At 49.0% G+C, this 11,140-nt stretch overlaps 1 protein-coding gene and 1 non-coding gene across 2 annotated transcripts; one reads left to right on the top strand and one right to left on the bottom strand.

The window, feature by feature from the left end:
• Positions 1-4,252: 4,252 nt before the first annotated feature.
• Positions 4,253-4,324, bottom strand: TRNAM-CAU. Its single transcript has one exon. It is a non-coding gene; the product is annotated as a tRNA-Met (tRNA).
• A 260-nt stretch (positions 4,325-4,584) lies between these two features.
• ILF2 (interleukin enhancer binding factor 2) lies at positions 4,585-11,044 on the top strand. Its single transcript, XM_040998755.1, has 14 exons — positions 4,585-4,666; positions 5,130-5,189; positions 5,286-5,328; positions 6,160-6,264; positions 6,588-6,665; positions 7,001-7,103; positions 7,519-7,584; positions 8,132-8,248; positions 9,176-9,254; positions 9,429-9,516; positions 9,863-9,924; positions 10,008-10,122; positions 10,350-10,440; positions 10,558-11,044. Exons 1-14 carry the CDS (start codon positions 4,662-4,664, stop codon positions 10,716-10,718), a joined length of 1,173 nt encoding a protein of 390 aa, XP_040854689.1. The 5' UTR covers positions 4,585-4,661; the 3' UTR covers positions 10,719-11,044.
• The last annotated feature ends 96 nt before the right edge of the window (positions 11,045-11,140 follow it).

The following is an 11,140-nucleotide window of genomic DNA, read 5'->3' as shown; positions in this document are numbered from 1 at the left end:
GGTTATTGCTGGGTGGTTGGGAGCTCAGCAAGGACAGGACTAAAAAATGTGGTGCAACGATTGAGCTGTCAGTGACAGTGGACTAACGTTAGAGCTACAATTAGAAATATTACATGAAACACTTAAAAAAAGAGAGATTTGTTTATTAAAAAGAATTAGAGAGAAAGATGTGTCTATCCACTTTTCCACTCCCTATAGGGCCCCAAAGGCTAAGGCTGGCCCAGGTTCAAGAAAAGAATCTAGTACTCGAAACTGAGTCTCCCCCGTGGGTACAGGCGTCCAACCCCTCCAGGCCACCTGCTGCTGCTATCCCAGGCCATAAACAGAGAGCTGCATTGGAAGTAGAGCAGCCAGGACTCAAAACAGCACTTATGTGGGATGCTGGGACCTGCTTGCCGCATGGGGATCCCTAAGATTAAGTAGGGAAGCCAGTGTTGTGGCATAACTGGTTAGGTCTCTGTTGGCAATGCCAGCATCTCATATGGGCACCACTGTCTGAGTTCCAGCTGCTCTACTTCCCATCCAGTTCCCTGCTAGTGGCCTGGGAAAGCAGCAGAGCATGCCCCAAGTGCTTAAACAGTACCCTTGGAAGAAGCTCCTTTTGAGGGACCCTAAATGACATCAAATGGCTGCCCACATCCTGGGGTACTGGTGTGGTTAGGGTGCTGGGAGCAGCCCTCGCCTCCCGTCTCTGCTTTTCTCCCAGAAACAGGAAGAACAGAAAAGAAGACTGGATGCAGTTGTTTTATTCCATCCTAATTGGTGGTTCACAGGGGCATGCATCCTTCTAAAATATGGTAAGCGGCATAAAAAATAAATCTATTAAAAAAAAAAGACCTAGATAAAGGTCCTAGTCTCTGGGTTGGACTTGACCAAGACCTGGCCATTATAGCTATTTACAGGAGTGGACCAACAGATGAAAGATCTTTCTGCAACTCTGAATTTCAAATACATAATTTTTTTTTTTAATTTGGAAAGTCAGATATACAGAGAGGAGGAGAGACAGAGAGAAATATCTTCTGTCCAATGATTCACTCCCCAAGTGACCACAGTGGCTGGAGCTGAGCCAATCCGAAGCCAGGAGCCTCTTCTAGGTTTCCCATGTGGGTGCAGGGTCCCAAAGCTTCGGGCCATCCTCGACTACTTTCCCAGGCCACAAGCAGGGAGCTGGATGGGAAGCAGGTCGGCTGGGATTAGAACCGGCACCAATATGGGATCCCGGGCGCGTTAAAGGTGAGGACTTTAACAGCTAGGCTATTGCACCAGACCTATTTATTTATTTATTTGTTTGTTTTTAAGGAACAGCTAACAGATGTCATGGCAGTGAATTGGAATAAAGTGCATAAGAAACTACTTAGAATGAAACACAGACAAAAAAGAGTGAACAGGCCTAAAAGGGTGATTCAATAAAAATGAAAATTTTAAAATCTTTATTTAATTATTTTTAATTGGAAAGTCAGATTTGCAGAGAGGAGAAATAGAAAGATCTCATGTCCACTGGTTCACTCCCCAAGTGGCCACAATGGTCAGAGCTGAACTTATCCAAAGCCAGGAACTCAAAACCTCTTCCAGGTCTCCCACACGGATGCAGGGTCTCAAGGCTTTGGTCCATCCTCTACTGCTTTCCCGGGCCACAAGCAGGGAGCTGGATAGGCAGGGGAGCAGCTGGGATATGGACTAGTGCCTGTATGGGATCCCAGCAGATGCAAGGTGAGGGCTTTAGCCATTAGGCTAGGACACCAGGCCCAATTTTTGTTTTGCTTTGTTTTGTTTAAGATTTATTTATTTTAATTGGAAAGTCGGATATACAAAGAAGAGGAGAGATGGAGAAAAAGATCTTCCGGCCAGAGCTGATATAATCCAAAGCCAGGAGCCAGGAGCTTCTTCTAGGTCTCCCACACAGGTGCAGGGTCCCAAGGTTTGGGCCATCCTCGACTGCTTTCCCAGGCCACAAATAGGGAGCTGGATGGGAAGCAGACCAGCTGTGATTAGAACCAGCGCCCAAATAGGGGATCCCAGCGCTTTCAAGGTGGGGGTTTTAGCCACCACGCTGGACCATGGTTTTGTTTTTGTTTTAAGGAGACATGAGCAACATGAGGGCAAGAGAGAAGGAGGGTACCAGGAGAAATCTAGCACTTCCCTATGTAGAATCTAGGAAGCAAGGAAATAATAAAATCAGTATGTGAAGAAAAAATAGCCAAACATTTTAAAAAAAGTTATTTTTACACTTACTGGAAAAGCAGATTTACAGAGAGAAGAAAGACGAAGATCTTGCATCTGCCACGTCACTCCCCAAATGGCCGCAAGCTGGAGCTGAGCCGATCTGAAGCCAGGAACCAGGAGCTTATTGCAGGTCTCCCAGGTGCATGTAGGGCCCAAGGCTTGGGCCATCCACTACTTTCCCAGGCCACAAGCACGATGCTGGAAGGGAAGTGGAGCAGCCAGGACATGAATGGACACCCATATGGGATTCTGGAGCTTGCCTGGGGAATCAGCGAATTGAGTCATTACGCTGCCCCTTCTACCTCCCCCAGCTGTCAAGGAAGACATTTTTTCAATTACATCGCACAGGATGGGTGCTGTGGCACAGTGGGTTAAGTTGCCAGTTGGATGCCTGCACCCCATATCGGAGTGCTTGGTTGTGGAGTACCCCCTTCCTTCCTGCTGATGGGCTTGGAAGCCACGGGATGATGGTTCAAGTGCTTGGGTTCTTGCCATGGACATGGAAAACCCTGATGGGGTTCCTGTTCCTGACTTGAACGGGGACAAGTCCCAGCTGAGTGTTTGGGAAAGAACCTGGGGACAGAACCTATTGTTGTCTCTCTCTCTCTCTCATTCTATGTTACTCTACCTTCTGAATAAAAATGAATGAATAAACATGTAAGTAAGTGGATAACAGTTTAGATCACGGATCCAAGAAGCCAACAAATCACATGCGAAAAACAAAAAGAAACCCATATCTGGATCTATCAGAGTGAAACTGCAAGAAATTTAAGTCAAAGAGAAAAATCTTGGGCCCAGTGTCATGGTTCAGTTGGTTAGTTCTCCCCCTGCAAGCGCCAACAAATGGGTGCTGGTTTATATCCCGGCAGCTCCACTTCCCACCCAGCTCCCTGCCTGTGGCCCGGGAAAGCAGTTGAGGACGGCCCAAAGCCTTGGGACCCTGCACCTGTGTGGGAGACCTGGAGTAAGCTCCTGGCTCCTGGCTTTGCATTGGCTTAGCTATGGCCATTGTAGGCACTTGGGGAGTGAGGCAGCAAATGGAAGATCTCTTGCTGTGTCTCTCTCTAACTCTTTCAAATGAAATAAGTAAATCTTTTAAAAATGGTCAATCTAATGCTTAACTTAGTAAGTATTGATGCTTTGTGGAGCCTAAAATATATACAAAATTTATGGGCCTGGTGTGGTGGTCTAGTGGCTAAAGTCCTCACCTCGTAAGCGCAGGGATCCCATATAGGTGCCCATTGCGGTCACTTGAGGAGTGAATTATTGGACAGAAGATCTTCCTCTCTGTATACATGACTTTGCAATAAAAATAAAATCTTTTAAAAACTGTACAGGCAAAAGAGATCCAAGCTGGAAACAATCCAGAGGTATTTACACATGCCCCAGTGAGTTTATTACTATAAATAATAATAAGCCAGTTTGCTGATAGAAAACACGAAGAATCTCAAGTGAATGAAGCCAGACGAAACAGAATATATATGATCCATTTGTGGGAAATTCAAGAACAAATTAGCCTGAGTGATAGAAGCCAGAATGATAGTCGCCTTGGGGTCAGGGCCGGCAGGTTAAAGGAGAGTTCTGAGGCAGTTTAGAGGGTAACCCTTGAAAAGTGAAGGAAAAACAAACAAACAAAAAATAAATAAAAAAGAAAGAGCAGGCAGTTTCCCATTAACCAGAGGGGAAGCTGAGGAGGAATAAAAAACGTGACAGAATAGAAGGCACCCTCGGGGAGACAGAGCCCAGGGAACAGCACCACGTGAGTGCAAGTGCGGCTGGCCAGGCTAGGACGGGGCCGCTGCCGTCCCTTCCTCCTCCCCACTTCCTTTGCTCCCTTTTTCCAATTTGTCTTTCCACAGCCTGTCTCAATTTCCTCCCTAATGCCTCAAGCTTCCATCGTCTCATGTTTTCTGGAGTTGGTTGATGCCTTCCTATTAGGCTACGCTTTAAAGGATGATAATAAGTAAAAGGGATAAAAGTTGTGTCAATTTGTTAGGAGAAAGCATGGGTGGAAAAAAAAAATCCTTATTAGCAGAGGATGGTTTCGATCCATCGACCTCTGGGTTATGGGCCCAGCACGCTTCCGCTGCGCCACTCTGCTTTACAGTAACCTGCCCTCCTATTACTGTATTTATATAAAGTTCCGTGTTTGTTCGACATCCTGATTCTAACCTAGTGCCACCTACTGTCTGCTAAAAAAAAAGTCATTACTGCCATGCCTGTTCTTATTGGCCAATTCCTGGCACGGTAGGCGCTTTTTATTGGTTCAGAAGCCCGGTTTGCCATGGTAAACCAATAAGCAGAAGCGACAGAGCAAGGCGGGAGCCAATCGCAGCGCGTTTTGTTGGGACACGCCGGCAAGACGCCTTTCCAGTTGTCTGCTTCTCCGGGGGAAGGGGCGGTTGGTTCGGCCTCCATTGTTCGGTCCTGAGGGCGCCATGAGGTAGGGGGACGGAGGTGCTGGGAAGGTTTGGGGTTTCCGGCTGAAAATGTTGGGAAGGTGGGTCGAGAGCAGTCAGACGGCCGGGAAGGGCCGCGTGTCAGCGGCTGGCCGGAGTCCCACCAACTCCCCCGGTCCGGGCGGCCCGGGCCCGCAGGATGGAGCGGGCGGGCGGGCTGCGCTGGCGGGAGAGTCAGGGCCGGCGGGCCGGGGGATGTAGGGCCGGGGGGATGTAGGGCGGTGGGGCCGGGGGATGTAGGGCCGGGGGATGTAGGGCGGTGGGGCCGGGGGCTGTAGGGTCGGGGGGATGCAGGGCGGCGGGCCGGGGGATGTAGGGTCGGGGGGATGCAGGGCGGCGGGTCGGGGTGTCGCGGTGACGGGGCGGTGGGTCGGGGCTGCAGAGAGGAGTGGCGGGGAGGCCGACCACTGCGGGGTCCCGTAAACCCGTGTCTGTCTGCGTTTCCAGGGGTGACAGAGGCCGTGGTCGCGGGGGGCGCTTCGGTTCCCGAGGCGGTCCAGGCGGAGGGTGAGTGACGGCGGGGCGGGCCGGCAGGCTTTCCCGATGGCTGGGCATCCTGGATTTCCTTGGAGTGAATGATGTGGACTGTTTTTCTTCTCCCAGGTTCAGGCCCTTTGTGCCGCACATCCCATTTGATTTCTACTTGGTAAGTGCTTTGGGCACGGGTGGATGCAGACATGGTGGTGGTCAGCTCCACCCTGTTACCGCTCTTAGGGGTAGAAGGGATCTGTGCACGGAGTAAGGGGGTTTGAACTGACTTCATGTTGCTTGACACACACTTGGTTGTGTATCTGAAAGGCAGGTAGTTCTATGAGAGACAGAATTGTCTTACATCCGCTGCTTGATTTCCCGACGGCCACAATAACCGACAGTCCAGCACTAAATGCTGGTCTCCTGGTGGGTGCAGGGACCCGGACCTGCTTTCTCTGGGCACACAAGCAGAGACTCCAGCCTGACCCACTGCAACACAGAGCTGGCTCCTTTATAACATTTTTTTTTTTTAAAGATTGGTTTATTTTTATTGCAAAGTCAGATATATTTATAGAGAGAGAAGGAGAGGAAGAGAGAGGAAGATCTCCTATCTGATGATTCACTCCCCAAGTGATCACAACGGCTGGTGCTGTGCCAATCTGAAGCCAGGAGCCAGGAGCCTCTTCCAGGTCTCCCACATGGATGCAGGGTCCCAAGGCCATAGGCTGTCCTCTACTACTTTCCCAGGCCACAGGCATGGAAGTAGGTGGGAAACAGGGCCATCGGGGTTAGAACTAGTACCCATATGGGATTCCGGCGCATGCAAGCCAAGGACTTCAGCTGCTAGGCCACTGTGTCAGGCCCAACCCTTTATAACATTTTAATGAATACAGACAATAGAGTTTTCTGTGTCAGGGTTTTTTTTTTTTTTCCCATTGTTCTACGGGGGTATGGGGAACCCCACTCTTGTATGGTTTGCTGAGTAGTGGTTTGTGTTCTGGCTTAGTGTGAGATGGCCTTCCCCCGGGTTAAGCCAGCTCCTGACGAAACTGCCTTCAGTGAAGCTTTGCTGAAGAGGAATCAGGACCTTGCTCCCAACTCGGCGGAACAGGTGCGTCCTTGCCTTCCTTGAGCTTCCTCCTCGGTGTTAGAAGAGTGAGTGAAGGTATGGATAGGTTAACTGCTCCTCAAAGCCACACAAGGTTTTATTGTGCTCTTTCTCACTGTGTGTGGAGCTGGAGCAAGGTGAGCATTTAAAAAGACTATATAGGTTTTTATGAGGAATCTGTGGGATCAAAAAAAAAATTTTTTTTTCTAGCATATTGGAGATGAGAAGTGGTGAGCTGTTTTTGCAAACCAGCAGCTTTTTGGAAGGGATGAGGAGAAAGTACCCAGAGGGTAACGTTAGGGAACTTGTCCTGCTCTGTTTTTCAGGCCTCCATCCTTTCTCTGGTAACCAAAATAAACAATGTGATTGACAATCTGATCGTGGCTCCGGGGACTTTTGAAGTGGTGAGTTTCTCATGACTTTGTCTCGGGCAAGGGCAGCCTTGGTAGTGTGGGGATTTCCTTGACTCTTTTAATTTCTCAGTTGCCCATTACCCACATTCCAAGCCTGAAATTGGAAAGTACAACGGAATTCCTTCGTGATACTGAACTTGGGGACAACTTCTGTGCTGATGGCAGCTGGCCGGGGTGTGTCGGGCTTCCGTGTGGTTTTGGGGGGATATGGTTTTCATCCTTGCTGCTTGCAAGTGTGGGTCACAGGAAGCTGTGTAAGAGTTCTGAGAGGAAGAACTAGACACCTTTTTTCTTCTAAATTTTTTCCCTGAAATTTCTTCTGACAGCAAATTGAAGAAGTTCGACAGGTAGGCTCTTATAAAAAGGGAACAATGACTACAGGACACAACGTGGCTGACCTGGTAGTGATCTTGAAGATTCTGCCAACATGTGAGTGGGTTTTCTGTGACAGTGGGAACAGAACATAGCTTTTGTGGCTGAAGCTTAAAGTCAACTTTTTTTTTATGAGAAGGGGTGTTGGTGCAGAATAGGTTTTTTTCTTAGTGTGATAAGGAGGGCATAGGGTGTTGGGGGGCTTATGGCCAGATCCTGTAAGGCAGCTGCCCCATCCAGAATGCTGCACCTGGCATCAGTCTGAGTTCTGTGAAGCAAAAGGTGTCCTGCTGCCCGAGCTGCCTGCTGCTCTGGCCACGCCTTGGCTTCCCCTCATGAAAGTTCTTAGGATGAGGCTTCCACTAGCCCTGAATGGAGGCATAAAGTGACAGTAAAGTATTTTGTAGTAAATACAGAGGAAGTCTATGTGATAAACAGATTTCTACTTAATTTATTGTCTTTTTCCATCTAGTGGAAGCTGTCGCCGCCCTGGGGAACAAAGTTGTTGAAAGCCTGAGAGCGCAGGATCCTTCTGAAGGTTGGTATCTGTTTAGTGCACACATGTTTAGGGGCTGTAGGCTAGATGAAAGAACACGCAGTGTTAGATCTCAGGGGAGTTTCTGGCAGGGACCTTAGGAATTCAAGGTCTATTTGGTCTACCTATTAGATCTCTCCCCAAACCTCATTCTGGGTTTGTTTTTGTTTTTTTCTTCAAGATTTGTTTTGAGATGTAGAGACAGATCTTCCCGCTGCTGATTCACTCTCCAAATGGCCACAGTGCCTGGAGCTGTGCTAATCCAAAGCCAGGAGTTTCTTCTAGGTTGAACTTGTGGGTGCAAGAGCCCTAAGCTCTTGGGCCATCCTCCATTGCTTTCCTAGGCCATTAGTAAGGAGCTGCACTAGAAATGAAGCAGCCAGGGCCTGAACAGCCAACCATATGGGATGCTGGTGCTACAAGCTTACTTGCTAAGCTGCACTATCAGTTCCTTAGTACTGTATTTAAAAACTGTGTTCTCACCATCATCCTAGATTTGACTTTGATATCTAAGTGAAACATGATGTTAATAGCTTTTGGTTTCTTTTAGTTTTAACGATGCTGACCAATGAGACTGGCTTTGAAATCAGTTCCTCTGATGCCACGGTGAAGATTCTCATTACAACGGTGCCACCTAATCTCCGGAAACTGGATCCAGAACTCCATTGTGAGTCCTTTTTGTCCACTGCTGGGAAATTTGGGGGAAGTTCAAATTATAGTACTATTGCTGTTGAGTTTCTTAGATTGTTCCTATTCCCCAGGAAGCCTTCTGACTTACTGAAACTTGCTCTCTTCCTGTGTCATTTAGAAATAGTTTTATCAGCCTTTTTGGTGGCATTGTCTTTTTTACAGTCTATTTTTGACAGGCAGTTAGAGATAAGGAGAAAGATTCTCCATCCAACTGGTTCACTCCCCAAAAAGTCTGCAATAGCCAGGGCTGAACCCATCAGGAGCCCAGTTTCCTTTGGGTCTCCCGCGCAAGTGCAGGGTCCCAAGGAATTGGGCCATCCATCCTCTGCTGCTTTCTCAGGCCACAAGTAGGGAGCTGCATGGGAAATAGAACAGCCTATATAGGCTGCTGCACTGTAGGTCAAAGGATTAGGTCACAAAGCCACCATGCTATCTCCTCTGGTGACATTTTTTGGATGGGATTGCTAAAAAAAATAGTTGGAGGACTTGAAAATGACAAAATACTTAGCAGAGGAGGGTAGGTTTCAAAACTTCTGAGAGGAAGGAGAGAGACCTCCCACTCCCTGCTTTACTCCCCAAATGCCTGCAGTTGTTGGAGCTGAGCCAGGCCAAAGGTGGGACCCTGGAACTTAGTTTGTGTCCTCCAAATGGTGGCAGGAACCAGGTGTGCACATTAGGAAGAAGCTAGGACTCCCCCTGCCCCCGGCATTGCACAAGGGATAAGTGCATCCCAAGCAAGGGTCTGCTGCTAGGACAGCTGGCCGTCCCAAGACAGGACTTCCTACAGCTTGGCATCCTTCTAGGTCGGGGGGCGGTGTTAAACCACCACTGTTACCCCCTGCACCCCAGTTTTGGGTCTGGCAGTGAGCCTGAACTGCTTGATAATGGGGGTGTCTCCTTCCAGTGGATATCAAGGTGTTGCAGAGTGCCTTAGCAGCTATCCGACACGCCCGCTGGTTTGAGGAGAATGCCTCGCAGTCCACGTAAGTTCCTCCTGGGCCGTTTGGATTCAAGTAACCTAAACTGCAGTGACCAGCAAAAATCAGGAGACAGGAGAACGCATGGTTCTAGAATAGCATGGTTGATCTCGGCTCTATTCTAGGGTGGAAATACGTGGTTTTATTACTTCAGTTCCTGAGTTATGTCTTACTTTTTAGAGTGAAAGTTCTCATCAGACTGCTGAAGGACTTGAGGATTCGCTTCCCTGGCTTTGAGCCTCTCACACCCTGGATCCTTGACCTGCTTGTAAGTGAAGAAGGGGGCTGCAGTGGCCAGCACTCCCACAGAACAGCCACTCTGAAACCTTTGGAGTCTGACATTTGGTGAAGAATAGATGAGAAATCCAGGGTTGATTGCTTGGCTGGGTTTTTGGAGTCGCAGTAAGTGGATACCTGAGCTAGTGCCCCTTTGCCTTTTCTCTGTCATCATTCTATTGTTTGGTGGTGGAGAGGAGCTAGAACAGCCGTTTCAGAGTTCCTTCTGAACATGAAGATTGGGGGCAGACCTGAATGGCTAGTTTCCTTGTGTGATTTCAAGTTTTAAGATAGAATTGCTACCTGGGTGAGCGACTGACCAGTTTTACTCTTTCCAGGGGCACTATGCTGTGATGAACAATCCCACCAGGCAGCCCTTGGCCCTGAACGTGGCGTACAGGTAGTGTGCTGGTGCTGTTTTGGGGTGGCCTGGGATGGGTTTGCTGGAGGATGGTGCTGCATGAATTTGTCCCTGGGTTTCAGGCGCTGCTTGCAGATTCTGGCTGCAGGACTGTTCCTTCCAGGCTCCGTGGGAATCACGGATCCCTGTGAGAGTGGCAACTTCCGAGTACACACGGTCATGACGCTGGAACAGCAGGTACTGGCACAGCTCACCTGGGGGCTGTGGGACATGGCTGCTTGGCTCCCTCCACTCTGGAGGAGTCCTGGTCAGAGGGTGAAGGGATAATGGGCCCTTTGGGGATCAGGGATCAGGGACTCTCCAGGCCAGTCCTTTGCTTCAGTGCCTTCCTCTCCATCTCATGAGGATGTCCAGTGCTTGGTTGGTTTTCCTTGCTAAGTTACCCTCACTTTGCTCTGCTTCAGGACATGGTGTGCTACACAGCTCAGACTTTGGTCCGCATCCTCTCACACGGTGGCTTCAGGAAGATCCTTGGCCAGGAGGGGGACGCCAGCTGTAAGTGACCACTGTGGGTTGGGGTGTCCACACAGAAGCCATTATTCTGATAGCTTAGTATTCCTGGTCATGCCTTGCATGCTGGGACTCCATGGCCAAGGTGCTTTTCTCTTCTAGATCTTGCTTCTGAGATATCCACCTGGGACGGGGTGATAGTGACTCCTTCCGAAAAAGCTTACGAGAAGCCCCCGGAGAAGAAGGAAGGCGAGGAGGAGGAGGAGAACACAGAGGAAACACCTCAAGGAGAGGAGGAGGAGAGCATGGAGACCCAGGAGTGACCTGGCCTTTCCCCCTGCACAGGAAGACTGGCCTGAGCCAGCAGCTGCTGGGCCTGGTGTGCTGGCGTGTCTGAGGGAGAGGGGGCAGCAGGAAGAACCACAGACGGAACCACGCGTTCATCCCGCTGGGTTTGGATACTGGCTTAGCAGGACTTTCCCATCCATAATGAAACAGGATACCAACATTTCTTCCCAGTACTTTAGAACCCCCGGCTCCAGAAAGTCCCTCTCAACCAGTCAGTACCTTTGTTGAAATGTTGTGAACTCTTAGTGTCTGGGTATTTTTTTTTTCTAAGAAAAATAATTAAAGTACTTCCTAGTCAGGATCTTGGTTTTATTTATTCCTTGGTGTGTGGTGGCCTGTTTTGCTTTCTTTGACGAAGATTTCAGACCTCTGAAGCTTCTTCATATACCAGAATAAA

The sequence above is a fragment of the Ochotona curzoniae genome, unplaced genomic scaffold, assembly GCF_017591425.1.
Source record: "Ochotona curzoniae isolate NIBS_2020 unplaced genomic scaffold, NIBS_Ocur_1.0 scaffold_1037, whole genome shotgun sequence".
In the NCBI taxonomy this organism is placed as follows: domain Eukaryota; kingdom Metazoa; phylum Chordata; class Mammalia; order Lagomorpha; family Ochotonidae; genus Ochotona; species Ochotona curzoniae.
Note: the sequence above shows the minus strand (reverse complement) of the source record. Positions and strands in the feature narration are given on the sequence as shown.